This window comes from Podarcis filfolensis (assembly GCF_964270895.1).
Source record: "Podarcis filfolensis genome assembly, chromosome: 4".
NCBI classification, from domain to species: Eukaryota; Metazoa; Chordata; class Lepidosauria; order Squamata; family Lacertidae; genus Podarcis; species Podarcis filfolensis.
The window spans coordinates 47,896,346-47,916,226 of NC_139607.1; the positions used below are offsets into that span (position 1 = coordinate 47,896,346).

General features: G+C 44.8%; 1 protein-coding gene across 1 annotated transcript in view; it reads left to right on the forward strand.

Moving 5' to 3' along the window:
* The first annotated feature begins 12,837 nt into the window (after positions 1–12,837).
* Positions 12,838–19,881, forward strand: part of LOC310762069 (amine oxidase [flavin-containing] A-like) — a 29,842-nt gene continuing 22,798 nt past the window's right edge. The window contains exons 1-2 of the mRNA XM_083612564.1: positions 12,838–12,887; positions 12,922–13,006. Coding sequence (XP_083468690.1) covers positions 12,961–13,006 — 46 coding nt within the window. The 5' untranslated portion in view covers positions 12,838–12,887; positions 12,922–12,960. The remainder of the gene's footprint in view (positions 12,888–12,921; positions 13,007–19,881) is intronic.

Here is a 19,881-nt window from a genome sequence, read left to right on the forward strand (position 1 = left end):
ATAAGAATGACTCACTAATGGCTTCTGCTGTAAACTGTATGTTTAAACAATGAAAAAGACAGTTTACAGTGCTAGATGTAGCTCCTTTTACGCTTGTAAGATGGAATCCAAGGTAATTTGATGGCAGTCTTAATGGCAGGTTTTCTGTAAGTCAGAATCTTGCTCAACACTGCTGACCTCAGCACAGCCAAAGGTATATATGAGGAAGGGCTGGAAGTCGGTGACAGAGCATCCATTCCACAGACAAAAGCAGAGGAGTTCCCATGGGTTGGTGAAACCAACCCCACCAGGAGCAGAGGCAGTGAGATAAAACTCCTTGATGATAACATTAGCTATATGGCATGGTGTAATGTGAGCTGCGCTGTGGGTTAAACCGCAGAACCTAGGACTTGCTGATCAGAAGGTCAGTGGTTTGAATCCCCGCAACGCGGTGAGCTCCCATTGCTCGGTCCCTGCTGCTGCCAACCTAGCAGTTCAAAAGCATGCAGTGCAAGTAGATAAATAGGTACCACTCCAGCGGGAAGGTAAACAGCATTTCCGTGCGCTGCTCTGGTACGCCAGAAGCGGCTTAGTCCTGCTGGCCACACGACCCGGAAGCTGTACGCCAGCTCCCTCGGCCAATAAAGCGAGATGAGCGCCGCAACCCCAGAGTCAGCCATGACCGGCCCTAATGGTCAGGGGTCCCTTTACCTTTACCTTTAATGTGAGCTGCAGCCGTACAGGCTTACTACAGTCAAGCTTTTTGGGATAACATAGTAAAACATGTTGCATAGCCCCCAACATTTTGGGAGGGCAATTCAGGGCACCCCCCACACCATCCCGCTGCCCCTGTCACTTGCCCTCTTCCTGCTGCCAAGCCCTTCCTCACCTGCCCACTCGCCCCCTACCTTTGTCCGCTGTCCTCCTCCTCCTCCGCAGCCTAGGGGGAGAGTCAGGAGATGCTGCAGGGACAAGCATGGCCTACTGGAAGGTTGCACCAGCCTGTGCAGTGTCAGGAGATGGCGCCACGACAGAAGGAGGAAGAAAAGTGGTGATGCACAGGGTTTTCCTTCTGTGTTTTGGTTCCACACTCTGGTGTGAGCCAACTGACTCACACCACAGCGCAGAACCCAAAAATACCCATCTTTTGGTCCTGGCATGGCCAGAGCACGAGAGCCAAAATAGGACATTCAGGATGTGGATCAGAAGCCAGGGCGGCTTCTGTCAATCTGTGATGTCCTGCTTAAATCGGGATACTTGGAGGGTATGATGTTGGTGCTTAACATTTCCAAATATTCATGAAGGTAACAGGTGATCTCAGTTCATATCCATTTTTGGTTATGGAAGAGGAGCAATTAATTGGCCCTGGTGGAGAATCTGCAGAAAGACAAAGGAAGGATATGATCCCCTTGATATATTTCCAGACGTCCCAGAAACCTTTGATACTAAAAAGGTAAAGGGACCCCTGACCATTAGGTCCAGTCGTGGCCGACTCTGGGGTTGCAGCGCTCATCTCGCTTTATTGGCTGAGGGAGCTGGCATACAGCTTCCGGGTCATGTGACCAGTGTGACTAAGCCGCTTCTGGTGAACCAGAGTAGCGCATGGAAATGCCGTTTACCTTCCCGCTGGAGCGGTACCTATTTATCTACTTGCACTTTGACGTGCCTTCAAACTGCTAGGTTGGCAGGAGCAGGGACCAAGCAACGGGAGCTCACACCATCGCGGGGATTCGAACTAATGACCTTCTGATCGGCAAGTCCTAGGTTCTATGGTTTAACCCACAGCGCCACCACTGCTAACTATCAAATCCTTCTGACTTTCCTGGAAGAGTACCAATTGGGTTTTCTGGTTTTGCTCTTACACCAATAGGTAGTTTTGTAAGGTAGTTTTTGGACCAGCTTTTGCCAACCTGGGACTACAATTTCCAGTGTTTCCCATGCACTTGGGCATTTTGTTGCTTGTCTAGGATTCCCTGATTAATGTGCATAGGTTTCTTGGTTTAATCTGTGTTATTAATGTCACTATGTTTTTTATTAGCTCCATGCTGCACACTGCCTTAAGCATAATTGTGGAAGCCCAAGATAGGAATGTAAAGATAAATAAATAAGCCGAATCCATAACTTCATCTCGCTTCACCCCGCAGCCTCAGCTTTATAAATGGTGAAATGGCTCTGGTGTTTAAGCACAGAAGCAGCCTGTGGGTGAAATGGCTCGTGCATATTGTGTTTTGTAAAACACTTCATGTGGTAAATACCGGCACTGTTAAATGGTGGTGTTTTATTCATTTAATATACAGCAAGGTTGCACACTTTACAGGCCCAGAACAAGAGGCTGATAACTGATGAACAGGTTAGCACACAACTATTTAGGAAAATGAAAGTAATCAGAAGCTTAAGGATGGAGTCTTTGCTCCAATCCATAATCACTGGACATAATATTTTACTCTTTAATGACCAAATACTACAGGCATAATAGAATTGCTTTTCAGAGTCCCACACACACACACTTCTGATTGGATTAAACTGCAACGTGCTACTACTACCTTTTTATGTGCTTTACAAGCAATTTCTTACATTCCTGCTATCCCTAGAGAGTAGTTCTTAAATGACTCTGTTTCAGCCTCTGCAGTATTGATCCTGCATTCAATTTCCATATTGAAATTTGCCTCAGATTATTCATCTATTTAGCTCGACACTGTCAACATGCACTGGCAAACATTCTCCAGGGTGGCAGAGAGGAGTCTCCTTTTCAGCTCTGCCTGGGTTTATGAAGAACTGAACCTACATACATAGCACTTTTTATTATTCTTGGTGAGCTCAGTCCCCTGACATTTGCCCTGTCTACAATGTCCTTAATAACAGAGCTTGTCATTTCAGCTTCAGCAGATATCCTTGCTCTGTCAGTGTGTACTCCCTGCTCTACTGGTGAGTGTTTAACCCTGATTTTAGTGGTGCTAATAAAATATTCCCATTTTACCAATTCTCAAAATTCAGGCACCGACATAATCCTATATGCCAAATTTATACCAAATCAGTACAATCTTCCTGAAATCTATAGCAATGGATTACTGGATTACTGCAGTGCTCTCCATGTGGGACATCCCTCACGCTTGATCCGGAAGCTGCATTTAGTGCAGAATGCTGCAGTGTGATTGCTGACAGAATTGAGGCCTTGTCAGGATGTAACACCTGTGCTCAGGGATCTGCACTGGTTGCTTGTATGCTACCAGGCCAGGTTCAAGGTGTTACCTCAGTATATAGTAACAACTTTACAACTTGGGACCACTTTGCCTATGAAATCACCTTACCACATTTGACTGCTTCAGTTTGTGGAACTGGCCCTGTTACAGGTACCACATAATGCCTGTTCTGCATTTGTAAGAATGCTATCTTTTAGCGTTCTTACGCTCTTTTCAGCACCTGCTAAAAACCATTCTTTTGTTTAGACAAGCCTGCCCAGAAATTTAGAAAGTTGATGTGAGTTTTAATCTGTTTTTAGTTTGTTGTTATTTTAACTTTTTGGAAGTCTTAAAATTATGGTTGTTCATTCTTATTGTTAATGATATTATTTTGAGGGGTTTTTTTTTTGGTTAAGTACTTTGAGGATTGTTGTTTTGCAATCAAGTAGTGCACACGTTATTTTATGAACTAAATACACAATAGCATACAGTTGTCTGAACACGTTTATTATTTATTTAATGAGTTAATGAAATGGTCATTTACGCTGCTCTTTAACCAAAAACAAAACAAAACAAAAACTTCCTAGTAAGACAATCCCTGACCTCAGGCCTGCATTCTAAAAAGGCATAACACAGAAGAAAAAAGGGATGGATGGGGGGGGGGGCAAAATCAGGGCCCAGTCCTTAAAATTACAGTTCTTATCATCTCCAGCTAGGACAGAACCATGATGGCAGCCTGATGAAATGGCTGCAAATGGGTGACAGTTGAAGGAGGACTAATGGCATCTGGCATCAATAGAGGCAATTACTGCTTCTTTTTTCTCCCTGCACTCTGTAGCCTGATAGAATGGTACCAAACATGTAATCAAACCTCAGTTAGGAGCATAGGCATTAATTTCTAGGAAAGGTGTATCCTTGCCAGAAGGCTGTGTCTGCCTGTTCAACAGCCTTTCCTTAATCAAGAAGAAAAATATACTTGGGTAGATTTTGACCCGTTGTAATGGACAGTCAGGGAGACATGTCCTTACACAGCACATTTCCCCACTTTGAATTCCATTTTGAAAGACTTTTATACACGCTAAGCTGCCTTCTGTTGTTTTCTTTTAGTGGCATTTTGAGGAGGAAGCTTGAACAGTAAGGGCAGCTTGCTTTGACCAACCTAAAAAGCCCTTGTTCTAAAAGTGCACAGAATATTGGGTAGGATCTAGCCAATGTTCAGTGCTTTTGAATCTCATTATTCAATGGGGAGTTTAAGCAGTGAGCTTAAATATATTCCATGGTAATCAATGGGACTTGGAAGTGTCTCAACTGTGGCTATTGTTAACAGAAATCAGTGCAAAATGAATGCTATTTAAAAGAGGTAGGAATGTGAAAGCGTTTAAAATATTTGGAAGCAACTATAAGCCTTGCGCAGCATGTGGCCACATTGATAACAGCTTGTTTTTAAACTTGAAATCTGATTAATAGCCAGTGTAAGTACAGCTATAAATGCACTACCTGCCCAGATTGCACACTTTCCTTGTTAATCTGTAGGGGCCCAATATTAGTTCCTGTTCTCTCTTTTTTGTTTAATTTTCCTAAAATGTTTTAAGGAAATAAACTGAAGGACAAAGTTATGAGACTAAAATATAGGGTTTTTTGCATCACACACCAGGCTCAGCATGCATTCTTTGGTGCTTTATTGCATTTCAAGGAGGCAGACTTAATGAAGGCATATTAAAGCAAAAGGCTATTATCTAGTCCTAGAGATCTCATTGATCTTGGCATCAATTTATTACAAGGGTTCTTGAAATTTAAGCTAATTAGATGAGAGGCCCTGCTCTCTCAGGGTAAATCCCCCCCTTTTCTTTTTCTTTTATATTACAATCAAAGGCATAAATATGAAGTAAGGGTTATTAGAGAAATTTCATGCCTACTCAAGCATCAAATAATCAGCACTGTCCACTAATGAATTAATAGTGCTACTGAACTGGAGTTCCTGGTCTCCAACCCTTTTTGTTCATTCCGCAGTTCATTAGATGCAATTAGCATATATGCAGCACTCCAAAATATTCCTTTTGAGAGAACTGGTTGAACTTGTGCAACTGGGAAAGAGAATATTCTTGACTAGAGATGCCCACCCCAAAGCGATGCAATTTACCAAGGGACAGAGCAGGAGAAGGCAGTGGTGGGTTTTCATAAGACTCAGAACAGCTTCTTTTCTTGCTGGGGTTGCACCTGGGAATACAATTCCAGAACTGGCAGGAACTGGCACAATTTGTGACAATTCCACCCAGGATAAAGCGCTGGCAGGAGCTCTGGGAGCGGAAGATGCTGTGTGAGCATTCAGTCCTCTTGGGACAAGCTCTGGGGGTATAATACTGCTTGGTACAGGAACGGAGGGTTAGCACCCTGAAATCCCATTGATTTCAATGAGAGAGTTAAGCACGTCAGTGTGGCCTGATTCTATGCATGTTTCCTCAAAAGTATCACCTGAACTCAAGGGGACTTGAGCAAACATGTGTACGTAAGATGGTATCCTGACAAATGTTTAACTTTGGCTGGATCATATCCAATCAGCACAAATTTGTCCTCCTAGTGGTGCAACAAGAAACTGCTACCACTTTTGCAAGGGTAAGCAGGGTCCGGTATGGTTTTGAACTGGATGGAGGACCACGTGTTGATATTATAGCATTTCAGGGGGTTGGACTAGATGAACCTCAGGATCCCTTCCAACTACACAATGCTATGATTTTAAGATCTCAGGAATGCAGAACAATATTTCAAGCCTACATTGATGTCAGCACGTGTTCTGTTATTCCTTGGGGCATGCACCTGCCATGGAACGTTAGAAATGGAATGTATTAAGATATATGAAGCACAGAATGCTCCATAAGTCCAGCCAGCCTCCTGCTCCTAAGGGGCAACGTTGCATTTGCTGATCTTCCAGTCATCATATACGAGGAGTGTTCTTTGCTTCACCTTTGACACTGATTGTGTATTGGCTCAGACTTGCCTTCCCATATTTCTTCTACCAGAGAGCTGTCTCAGTCCCCTGGGCTATCGTTTACCTTCCAACATTTTGCTCCTTTTTTTCCTTTGACTGCAATTTTATGCTTGCTGTGTATGTTAATAAACCTTATTTTTTATTTTTATGATTCTGTTTTTCAGTTTTTCAAATTAACAATAATAATAATCAAATATGATGGCATGGGTGGTGCTGTGGGTAAAACCTCAGTGCCTAGGACTTGCTGATCGCAAGGTTGGCGGTTTGAATCCCCACGGCGGGGTGAGCTCCCATCGTTCGGTCCCAGCTCCTGCCCACCTAGCAGTTCGAAAGCACCCCCAAGTGCAAGTAGATAAATAGGTACCGCTTTATAGCGGGAAGGTAAACGGCATTTCCATGTGCGGTGCTGGTGCTGGCTCGCCAGATCAGCTTCATCATGCTGGCCACGTGACCTGGAAGTGTCTTCGGGTAGCGCTGGCTCCCGGCCTCTTGAGCGAGATGAGCGCGCAACCCTAGAGTCGGACACGACTGGCCCATACGGGCAGGGGTACCTTTGCCTTTACCTATGATGGCATACATAGTTGTTTAGACTTCCCTCCTCCCCTTCCTTGGTTCCCTATATGAGCATTTGCAAAGCTGCATCTCTTCCTTAACTCCTTTTGTTTATTACTCTTTATACTTCTTCCAAAGCCACCTTTTAACTGCTAGATTTTAAATTAATCCTGCTAATGTATTAACTGTTTACATTTAAATAATAATAATCCACATATCCACAATAATCCCCCATTCTTTGTTGAAAGTTCTTTCTTCTTGATTTCTTAATCTTACCGTGAGTTTTGCCATTTCTGCATAGTCCATTAACTTTACTTGCCATTCTTCCTTTGTTGGGACAGTACCTTATTTCTTGGTTAACCTGCAAGTTCTGAACTGGGGCAAAAGGGGTGGGTAGCGATCCTGACTAATCTTATTTTACACTGCATTAATGCTTTCATCATCTTGTCCAGTAACTAAGGGAATCCACTACCTGTACATGGAATACATAGGCTTCACACCACCGTAAAACTGTGATCCTAACACACAGAGGTAGTCCAGCAGGATGCCATGGTCAACACCATCCAAAGCTGCTGAGAGGTCCAGGAGAAGCAACAAGGTTGCACTCTCTGGTTTCCTTCTAAAAAAGCTTGTACATCCAGGCAACAAAGTCCAACTCAGAACATCTGCATCTGAACCCGCACCCTCTCAATTATCTTGCCCCCCACCAAGGGTGTATTGGTCACTGAGTGGAAGTTGGCACAAATCTCTGTTTTCATGATGGTTTTTTTCTCCCCTGGAATGGCCACACCTACATCCTCACACAACAGGCACCAACCCATAATATGCTTTCGCCACACCCTAGATCTACCCAGTCAAGATAGCATATAGGAGGCCACACAGCTGCAAAGGTCCACAATGCCGGGCACCAGTAACTTAAATCAAACTCAAAATCAGATAGGATGGCATATCAGACCCTTTGCCAGATGGCATACCAAACTCAAAATCAGATAGGATGGCATATCAGACACTATCAGGGCCAGCCCTCAAATCCACATGGAGACAGGTGATTTCATCCTCAAAGTCCCTTGCAAAATCATCACAATGGGCTTCCATTAGCTTTCCATTAGTTTCATCCCCCGCCCACCGCCCCCAGCAACTCATCCACCTTAAACCAATTCCCCTCCTTGCTTTGCTCTGTACCTTTCACACTATGTATGTTAACTTCCAGCCAAGGAGGAAAAAGGATAGGCTGAAACTTTAAAAATTGGTGCTCATGCTTGCCTTTCTCCTCTTCCGCCCCCTTCCCTTTTTCTTTATGTGTCATGTCTTTTAGACTGTAAACCTGATGTCAGGGACTGTCTTACTACTAAGTTCCAGGGTGGAAGAGCACTTTAAATAAAGTACTTATGCGGGTAAATAAAGCACTTATGTGCTTTGAGGCTGTATAATGTCTGAATGTGTGAAGCATAGCTGGGAGACCAGGGTTCAAATCCCCACTCAGCCATGAAGCTCACTGGATGACCTTGGGACAGTTACTGGCTCTCAGCCTAACCTCACAGGGTTGTTGTGAAGATTAAATTAGGAGGAACAGAACTATGAGGTCCTTGGAGAAAAAGGTGGTATAAAAATACAAGTATGGAAATTTAGCAAAACACAAGTTTAGAAATCTTAATCAGAAAGTGCATACAGTGGAACCTTGGGTTGCGAACGTGATCCTTGCGGGAGGCATGTTCGCAACCCACAGCATTCGCAACCCGCAGAGCACGTGCAGGTCGCAATTTGGTCTTCTGTGCATGTGCAAAGCATGATTTAGCACTTCTGCACATGTGCGAGTGCCAAAACCTGGAAGTAACCCATTCTGGAACTTCTGGGTTCAGCACAGTGCACAACCCGAAATCGCGTAACCTGAAGCATCTGTAACCCGAGGTACCACTGTATCTAGTCATGATAAGAAAGTTTTAACATTTAATATTAGTGTTCTGTTGGGTGTCCATGGTAAAGCCTTGTGTTTCTGAAAGTCAGGAATGAAAAAGAAAGAAAACAGAAGATATGACCTATTTTAGACTCTGCTTCAGATGCATCCCAGGGATAACGCCATGCTTTTTAACTGTTGTACTGATTATGGCTTTCCATATGTACAAAATAAATCTGTGATACTGTGATCGACAAGGTATTTGGCTTTACTACGAAGTCTCTTCCTCACATCCTTTATCCAGGTTCTCTGCACTCTGATGTCAAAACAAGCTTCCCCCAGTCAAGAAGGGCAGCCAGCCACCTGGAAAGCTAATGACTCCAATCTCCACTCTGCTAGCTTTCAATATTGTTGGCAGAGAATCAGAACTTCAGTTATCCTTCTGTTCTATAGATTTTTTAAAATGCTTTTAAAAGAGGATTTCAGAACACCGTACAAAAGATTCTAAGAATAAAAATCACATTCAAGTGTGGTATCTAATACACATGTGTTAATTTTGGCTGTCTTTAGTTGCATTTTATTCCTCCTTCCCTCCATGGATCTCAGGATGGCATACATGATATCCAACCCATTTTATCCTCACAACCACCATGTAAGGTAGGTGAGGCTGAAAGACAATAGCTGACCCAAAGTCACCCAGTGAGCTTCAGGGCTTAGCAGGTATTTGGCCCAGATCCTAGTCTAATACTCTGACCACTACACCATACTGCCTTCACATTTGCATAAGCTAGCACACTTTCCTCCACTGCAGCAAAAGATTATCCCCATGTGCCGCATGCTGCTGAAGCATGGCCAAGATTAATGGTGGAAGCCCTCCATGATGCCATTTGGGGCAAAAGTAGCACCCATAGGGGCCATTAAACCCTGAGTGTGCAGCTGGCCTCTCTTCCTCCCCAGCATCAACTCCAACACACAAAAATCCTTGAGAATTCTCTGACTTGTGCACTTCAGCTGTTTTCTCCCTCTTCCTGTGTCTTGGCTTATACATGGGAGCGAGCAGCTAAGACTCATGATAAGGGGGAAACTACCAAAGCATCTGTTTGGAAGGGCTATAGTTTTTGACACCTCCAGGCAGGGCCAGGAAAATTCACTGTCTGCAATCCTGATGACTTCTTTGACCAGCAAACAGCTCCACACAATCCAAAGACCATCAGCTGCCAGTGTTCCTGTGCCACTGCTCCCATGGAGGGGAGAGCTCTTTGAGGAGTCTCAGGGGTAAGTTAGGGGGCAGACCCATTCAAACACTGCTGGCCCTTGTTCAGTTTAAAGTGCGATCCCAGAGCCTGCAGTTGTGAATGACCCAGTATACATCAGCAGCTGAGACAAGGGAGGTTGTATGAATGCAAGTTGGCTTCTGTGTCTTGGGTTCATGTCCAGCTTACCGTTGCATTAGTAGAAGCCAGTGCAAGGATTCCCACTAGCACAATGGGAATCCCCCCCTTCCCATGTACCCCATTCCCAAATCTGCTCTGGAGGGTTGGGGAAACCCCAGGGCATATTTAGAGGGCACACAAGGGGAGGAGAGGGGGAGAAGTTTCTCTTGACTAAGGAAAATCCTTGCACTGACAGAACTTTGGCCATATAACTATGCGGAATGCAAGCCTTGGTTATTTTTAGCATGTGGTTTTCTAAGCTAAAGTTGGAGTCAACCTTCAATTTTTTGAGAACCTCATCAGATAATAATTAACAACCAAGGCTGGTCATAGAGATAAACAAACCTTTTCAAATTCTGCTTGCCATGCAGCTGCTATAACATTCACATATAATAATGTTGCTCATTTAGCAACTACTATGAAGTGATACAATCAAAATATATACTGTTATACAAAAAAACCCCCAAAACAACCCACCACAAATATAAATTCTGTGTATGTAAGTTGCACAGGCAGCATTTGGAGGACACAAAACAAGCAAAAATGTAGAAACAAGTCCATCTAAAACATCCAAAATCGAGATGAACTCAGTGACAACATCACAGTGATGCTGCTGACAGTACAAAGTTCCCCGTCTAACACTGTTGCAGAATTTGAAACTATTATTAACCGATACAGTTAAAATATAAACCGGTATACATAAATACAAGTGTAAATGTTGCAAACATAGCTACATAGGTAGCATTATTGAGGGAGTGGGTGGGCTCAGTGACATACTATTGTCCTCATACTCTTGGGCTCTTAACACTTTCCCATGGTTAACTTGCTCTGAAATGATGTCGTTGGCATCTACGGTTGTTCCAGCTCTATGGTTCTTTGGTTCTATGATTATGTATTTAACAACTGTAAATATATTATGTGAACTCAGACATTCATTTTACACCTGTCTCCTGATTGCACGGGGACACGGGTGGCGCTGTGGGTAAAACCTCAGTGCCTAGGACTTGCCGATCGTATGGTCGGCAGTTCGAATCCCCGTGGCGGGGTGAGCTCCTGTCTTTCGGTCCCAGCTCCTGCCCACCTAGCAGTTCGAAAGCACCCCTAAGTGCAAGTAGATAAATAGGTAGCGCTTTATAGCGGGAAGGTAAACGGCGTTTCCGTGTGCTGTGCTGGTGCCGGCTCGCCAGAGCAGCTTCGTCACGCTGGCCACGTGACCCGGAAGTGTCTCCGGACAGCGCTGGCCCCCGGCCTCTTAAGTGAGATGGGCGCACAACCCTAGAGTCGGACACGACTGGCCCGTACAGGCAGGGGTACCTTTACATTTACCTTTTTACCTGATTGCACAGAGGGTGTATTCTTGCTTTGCTTCACCACAGTCACTTTGCCAATTCTGAATGAGCATTTGAACCCATAAAAGGGGGGGAAATACAGCGCCGCATTTTATGATAGGTGGAATAAAGCAGATTCTGTCAGTTCTCATCAAGTTGCTTATCTATTTGTGGCATTTACTAGCAGTTTGAGCTTGGCCTTACTTCTCACTATGCAAAAGAACTTTGAACATACTTAAAAGTAAATCATCACATCATAATAAATTTTGCAAAGAAAGCGGTTATCAATATCTCATTGATGTTGCAAACGATGGCCTTCAAAAGATAAGGAGATCATGCTTTAAAGAAAGATAGGTGGGCCTCTGAAAAGCTGATCCGATTCAAAGGACTGATATTCTGACAGCCAACAGATGTCAGGAAGAGACTCTGAATTTCAGGGTCGTGGGTTCAAGCCCCGTTTTGGGCTAATGATTCCTGCATTGCAGGGGGTTGGACTAGATGACCATCATGGTCCCTTCCAACACTATGATCCTATTATAATAATAGTTGGTGTGGGTGCTCCTCGACCTGCCTACCTGCATACCAATTATATACCATTGATATATAATTTTATGGAGCAATACCATAAAATTATATATCAGTGAAAAGATAATTTATTAAAGAATGTAATGCAACAAGGTTCATTCCATTATCTGTATTCTATCAAAAGATATAGCCAAATAACCAGAAATAGGAGTGTTAAGAGAGCCAAGCAGGTGTCATCTTGTTTTGGCTATGATGACTCATAACACCACTCTTTTTTCTTTCTTTTTAGTAATACCATAAAATTATATATCAATGGAAAGATAATACAGTGGTGCCTCGGGTTACATACGCTTCAGGTTACATACGCTTCAGGTTACAGACTCCGCTAACCCAGAAACAGTACCTTGGGTTAAGAACTTTGCTTCAGGATGAGAACGGAAATTGTGCTCTGGCAGCGTGGCGGCAGTAGGAAGCCCCATTAGCTAAAGTGGTGCTTCAGGTTAAGAACAGTTTCAGGTTAAGAACGGACCCCCGGAACGAATTAAGTAGTTAACCTGAGGTACCATTGTATAATGAAGAACGGAATGCAATAACTTTTATGAAGGATTATTTATTACAACATAAATAAGGAGGGCATTTGTCAGTGTGTTATTAATAATAATAAAAAAGTGGTGTTATGAGCCATCAGACCTCAGAAATACACTTTCTCCAAAAGCTTTCCACGATTTTGGCCACAATTGCACATGAGTGGGAAGAGGCTGGGCTGATCTCGCCAGTTTGGGAACTTCGCCCTCTTCCTTTCCCGAGAAGGGCCTGAGAGACCCGCTGTCTGGCCAAGAGCAGCGCCCCGCCCTCGCCCCCTCCCCTTGGGCACCAACCTTCTGCCCTGATTGGCGGCTCCGGCGAGGGGGCGGGGCGTCAAAGAGGGAGACCCAGCTGGGAAGTTCCCAGGGCTGCCGCCGTGGCCGCTTTGCCCGAGTGGAGAAGCCCGGCGCGGGCGCGGCGCTGACAGGACTAGAGGCGCGCGAGGAGGCTGGCGGCGCCCGGAGCTGCGAAGGGCACAGCAGCAGCAGCAGCAGCAGCCATGAGCCTCGACTGCGACGTGGTGGTGGTCGGCGCGGGCATCTCAGGTGGGTGAGCTTCCCAGCTCTTTGCCCGCCCGGGTGACCCTTGTGAGGAAACCGGCCTGGCGGTGCTGCGGGAGGCGAAGGCGGGGAAAGGGTCGCGCCCTCAGTCACGGGAGACCGGCTGGGCGCGTTGGGGACATTGGTGGCCCCGCCGGGAAAGGCGTCGGGGTGCCGCGAGCTCGGGGAAAGGTCGTCGGCCGAGCTCGTGAGAGGAACTTGGTGGCGGAGGCTCCGGAGGCGCCTGGCCCCCGCGGAGAGGGACTCTGGCCCCGCCCCCTGTGAAGTCTGCCCAGGGCCCCCCGAGGCTCGGCGGTGGCTGTCTGTCGCGGACGGAGCCGGCTTCTGCTCGGGGTCAGAAGGCTGGTCACGCCGCGCCCACTCCCTTGGGGCTCGGGGTCCGGAGGAGCCACAGGGGTTTCGTCAGGCAGTTTGGCGACTGCACCGCGAGATGGAAGTTCTTGCGAGCCGAGAGAGTACAAGGGGCTTTCGTTTTCGCAGTGTTTCGTTGGTTTGTTTCTTGTCCCGCTGCGATCGGCTTTACTCTGGTCTGCTTTGAATCCAGGAGCTCCCTCTGCCCATCCCCGCCCAGCGCGCTTTGCACCCAGACTGATCATATCAACAGTGAGAGGAAGGGTTTCGCCAAAGAGGAGAGGACAGAACCTGAGCAGGTGCTAGGGAAGACTTTCTCACGATGAGATGCTGTGATCCATTGTGTGTATGCGTTTAAAAGCCTTCACTGACGGATAACGAAAGCAATACATTGAGCCGCCCCTCTAAAACACATACACACAAATTACCAAAACTGTTGACTTGCAGCGTTGCTCCCAGGAAAGCTGCTGGCACCTGTTGAGTTCCTCTTCTGTTTCTTCTCCTACCTGAGGCAGACACTTGCATTCTGATATGGAATACGTGTATCTCAGCCAAGGGGGTTGGCATTTTTTGTGCAATCCTACATGTGCCTACTCTCAGAAGTACGTCCCACTGAGTTCGGCAGTACAGTTGTAGTTGATTGGCAGGTCTTGTGCAACACACACACACACACACAAGACTAGACTCCGTGCATTAAGGAAACTGACAGGAAAATGCACTGGAAAGTGTGAGGTAGGACTTGTTTTGACGCAGCCATTGAACAAATCAGAATCAATGCTCTTTAAATAGCTGGTATCATCTAATTCCCATGCAAACAAGTCTGGGTGGATGCTCAGTTAACAGGTTGCTTGAAAGCACAGTGCTTACCCCTGTTGCACAATATGTGCTCCCCAACTACTGTCTGTTACATTAAAATTAATTCCCTTGGACACTTCAAGCACATGGCGTCTTTTTTTGAGAATCACTTGTGTGCTAGAAATATAACAATGGAAGAACTATAACCCACTTACTTGCCTTATAACAAAGAGACATGCTCCCTGCAGGCGCTAAGAGTTCTGTCCTGTTTAACAAGCCTGCGCTTGCAGAAATATAATCCAGCTCTTGTATTGTATTTTCAAGGATGTTCAAAAATGAATGTTGTCCCAAAGTGAACGCCCATGCCATTCAAACCCTATGTGGTGTTTTATGTTTTTATTGTTTATTTGAGCAGACTGTTCAGCACCCTGAGCGCTTTTACAGAATAGCAGCATGGGCGTTTTCAAAGCAAATAATATACATATACATAGGAGGAGGAGCCTTTGCTACAGCCTGGAATTGTAAAATTAAGATGACAAAACACATCTATAGGAAAGTAGTATATAAACAGAATAAGGAAGGCCATGAGTCTGTGTACAAATACCAGGAAGTACGCCCTACTGAATTTCAGTACAACTTACTTCAGAGTTTGCATGCACAATTAGGCTACACTCTTGCACACACTTGCCTCAGGAGTAAGTACCTCTTGAATTTTGAAGGGAGGGGCTGCTTTTGAGGAAGTCCTCCTAGCATAGGGGTGCAAAGCTTCCTTTATTTAGCTGTTTCACTGTCAGACTTTTATTTATTCTTCATTTTTTTCTTCCAGTGCTTCAGATTAGAAAAGAAAGGATGTGTTAGCTAAGGGAGCAAACACACATAGTGCCAGCCTTGTTCCTGTTTTTCAGTAGCAGTTGGCTGTATCATATTGCTTTCTTGGATGCTTGCCACAGCGAGAGCATGTGGAAAACCTTTGATTGACCTCTCTCCAAGCCTCTATCTCAGGAAGCTACCAAAAATCAGACAGAGCCCTTCAGACTGAGAGCAGCATTATTATTCTAAATTAAAGGACAGAGGTCTCTTATTAAATAACAGTGGGAGTGGTGCTTATTTGTAGCTGGAACATGGCTGCTGAATTTGTTTTCAGGGCCCAGATCTCATGTGGAGTAAGAATAAAGATGGTGCCTCTAAGCACCCTAAGAAGGTACAGAGTGCTTTCCACATAGTCCCAATGAATAGCTACAGCCAGCCCCAAAACAACAGGTTTTAAGGCTGTAGGGTTTATAGAGCATCAGTGGCGTAGCGTGGGTTGTCAGCACCCGGGGCAAGGCAAGTAATTTGCACCCCCTAACCCGTGGATTTGCGCCCCCTAACCCTAACCCCCAGATGTTGCGGCCAGCCCCCCCTGCACCCCCACGCTATGCCACTGTAGAGCATAACTTTGAACAATCTGGAGTCACATTCTACTTCATCTGAGATATTAAGCATGCAAATCTCACAGATGGTAATAGGCAACCACACTTAAATGAACATAAAAGGGGGCCTGTTAGATCAGGCCAGTGGCCCATCTAAGTCCATTATCCTGTTCTCAAATTGGCCAGCCAGGTGCCCATGGGAAGCCCGCAAGTAGGACCTGAGTGCAGCAGTACCCTCCCCAGCTGTTATTCCCAGCAACTTGTATTCAGAGGCAGTGGAGGTACATAGCCATTGTGGCTAGTAGCTTTATCCTCCATGAATCTGTCTAATCCTCTTCTAAAGAGAGTGCAGTGGTATCTCGGGTTAAGTACTTAATTCGTTCCGGGGGTCCGTTCTTAACCTGAAACTGTTCTTAACCTCAAGCACCACTTTAGCTAATGGGGCCTCCTACTGCCGCCCCGCTGCCAGAGCACAATTTCCGTTCTCATCCTGAAGCAAAGTTCTTAACCCGAGGTACTGTTTCTGGGTTAGTGGAGTCTGTAAGCGTATGTAACCTGAGGTACCACTGTATAAGCGCTTGGCTTATTATTTGATTATTGACTTCCTCCCCCACATGGTGCTTGCCATTCCTGCGCCCCCCACCCAATCTAGTCAAGTGAAGTTCCACACCTATATCAGCAATGTCACACCCATTCATCTGGATAGAATAAGGCAGGATGTGCAAACAGAAAGTACAATATCACACCCTGTTGATGTTGGTATCTTACAGCAGCAGAGCAATGATTTATTAGAATTAGAAGTCACCTGTTTTGAAGTAGGGTGAGGTCCAAGTTCCATGTTATAATGGGAGATCATTGTTGCTTTGTTAAATGCAGCTGGGGGAGCAGGGAATGCTAGTTTGATCAGGAAGTGGTGCCGGGGATGGGGACATTTAACCCTTTTCCAGTTTAACTATTGCTCCATGCTGGGGGTGTGGGGGGGATGAGGGAGAAATATAAGTCCCTTATTTTCATATCTGAATTTTTATTCAAGACAGAGCAAACGCCATGTGTATGTGATATAGATTGGAAGAACAGTTCAGGGGCAAGGGTTAAATTCCTCGAGCCCTTTCTATTTATCCCCAATCAGATTAGTACCTCCACTCTTCCATGAAAAAAAAAAGCTTGGGAATCAGCTAATCATGGATCTTTCAGCCTAGCCTGTAGTTTGGCCTTGGGATAAGAATTCAGTCTTCTTTGTCATTTATGTCCCATAATTTCATTATTACTCTATGCTGTATTTTTATGGCAGCAATTATAAGTTCAGTGAACTGATGAAGGCCTTGAGACGCACAGTACAAAAGATGGCCCCAGCCGTGAAGACTTGCAATGTAACATCTCAGTCCCTAAGCACATTTCACATGACCCTCCCCATGAACTTGGAGATGAGTATTTCAAATCACTTTTGAACATTCATCCATCAAAAGGGAGTTCCAGATTTTTTAGGGGCCAGGACCAAAAAAGCTTTGTCTTAATTGTCCTTTCCACTACATGGGGTGCAAAGCAATTTCACCCACTCCCTCCAGCATCCGCATACATATCCCGTTAAGAGAACCAGCTGAGGTGCTTAATTAATAATAGTAAGAGTATAACCCCCCTTCTCTCCAAGCATTACATATTTCTGAGAGTTCTTATCTGCCTGCTGTACATTTTATTCATGTATTTTGTGTGCTAGTTTGTGTTGGTGCAAGGGAAAATAAATGCATATAGAAGGAGAATTCCCTGGATGCCAAGATCCAAGTTTGGGGCAAGTACCCTTGGGTGAGAGAACCCAAAAAAGTTTAAAAATCACAAAATGTGTAAAACCTATGCATGCTAAAACAACAACACAAGACATCCCCATAAAAATATACAAATAAAACTAAAAAAAATTGTCAGGAATAAGCACCAGGAAATAGGTGCTGCCTATTTATTTATTTATTAAAATACATACATTTATATTGTGCTTTTTGAAAATGAAGTGTTTTGGCCACTCATATCCCTATTACTGGTAACCCTTACAGCAAAGTTGGCTATTGTTGGTAACTCTATATTACAGATGGGGGAGGTGAACCAAGGGTGAAGATGTGTGGTTTGCCTAAGACCAATTCATGACTGAGGTGAAATCTGAACTAGGTACTTCTGACCTCATAACATTGGCCACTAACCACAGAACTTAATAAAATGTATTAAGTGGGAACTTGTATTGATCTCTGATGGGATATTGGATGATAGTATTCCTATCATTCATGTATCCCAACTTGAGTTGAGTGGTGGTATTGATTATTTCCACAGTACAAATAAAATGGAGGTGAATACTGGGAAATGTTTCAATAATTTTTCCTAGTTCTGATCCTGCAGCATCAGCTTGAGTCAATGTTATATAGCAGATCAAAGTACAGAGGAAGTTAATACAGGCCACTTCCCTGAATAATATCGGAGAAGAAGGATCTGAATGCATTTGTGGGCTGCTTTAATCATGGTCAGGATTCTGTGATCTTGTATTTGTTCTAGGGGTTATAATGGAAGTATGTAAGCAACATCAAAAAGAACCCTGCAGTCAGGTATATCTCTAAGTAAATTTAAGACATAGGAAACTAAGCTATGTTCATAATTAGCATCATCTCATTTAGTACAGAGGACTCTGAATATAGTAGTAAGTGGTTTGTTGCTTGGAACATCAAAAACATGTTGCCAAGAAAAGTGGCTTCTCAAATTTGCTGGTAGCAGTGGGAAATGAAAGTGCTTCCTATCATTTTTATCTATCAAACATGACCAAGTAGTTGAGAAGAAAAAAACTGAATCCTATTCCATTTCATAGAATTGCTCATCCGGCTAAATCATAATTTTAACTAGTTTTCAAATATATGAAAACAGAAAATATAGGTGTGCTTTGTGAATTCTGCAATGGCAGCATCTGCAAATATCATATACGCTTTGCCGACAGGAAAAATACTCTTGGGTAGAAAATACAGACTATAGTTCCAAACATTTGCTCTAAGCTTGGGAGCAAGCATAGCCATGTCCTTCTTTGACACATGGGAGGGTGGTGGAGGGAGAGAAAGAGAGGAAGGAAGGAAGGAAGGAAGGGGAAGAAGCTTCATTTTCTTCCTCATGGAGGTAAGGGAAAGTGACCTAGTTTAGGAACAGAACATACCCCTTATACACTAGCTAGCTCTCATGCATTGCTATGTTTGACTGCAATTTCCCACAATATCAAAGTCATCTTGATAGAATACCAACAACTTTATTTACTATGCAATTACTTCTGTGCGGTAAACATTCTGCCTATGGTCTTTGGGCTATCCACAGTGTCTGTTCATCCTCATGACTGGTTTATCCCTGGGAATTACCGTATTTTTCGCTCTATAGGACACACTTTTCCCCCTCCAAAAATTAAGGGGGAATGTGTGTGCATCCTATAGAGCAAATGCAGGCTGCGCCGCTAAGCCCAAAGACAGAACAGGGAGACGGAGCGCTGTGGAGCGCTCCGTCTCGCTGTTCTAGCTTGGGGATGGCTGCGCGGCAAAGCCTCTCCAGGGCAGCGGGATGAAGGCACCCCGCTGCCCTGGAGAGGGTAGCAAGGCTGTTCCCAAGCCAGAACAGTGAGACGGAGGGCTCCATCTCGCTCTTCTAGCTTGGGGATGGCTGTGCGCAAAGGAAGGCTGTTCCCAAGCCAGAACAGCGAGACGGAGGGCTCCGTCTCGCTCTTCTAGCTTAGGGACTGCTGCACACAAAGCCTCTCCAGGGCAGCGGGGTGCCTTCACCCCGCTCCCCTGGGGAGGGTAGCAAGGCTGTTCCCAAGCCAGAACAGCGAGACGGAGGGCTCCGTCTCGCTCTTCTAGCTTGGGGATGGCTGCACGCAAAGGCTTCAGGGATCTTTGAGGCTGGCGGTGGGGGAAAGCAGCGCTTCTCCCCACCGCCAGCCCCACAAGCTCGGGTGAATGCACCTTGAATGCACCTTGTTTTAAAGGGGAGAACAAGAAAAAAATTTTTCCCCCTGTTCTCCCCCTCCTATGGTCTGGTGCGTCCTATGGTCCGGTATAATCCTAAAAAGAAAGGGATTTTGACTATTGGTGGCTACCTAAAGATGTATTGGAAAAACAAGTCTAGGCCATGCATTTCAGTAAGCTGCTCTAACAAAATACCATTAAAACACAACTGCATATTGGAAAAGGGAAGAATGGGCAGGAAAGTTTATCCCTGGGGGGATTTTCGAAGTATTATCTGGCCCATATTGGCAGCTCCACATTTTACTTGGCACAGAGATTCCTGTTTGACTAA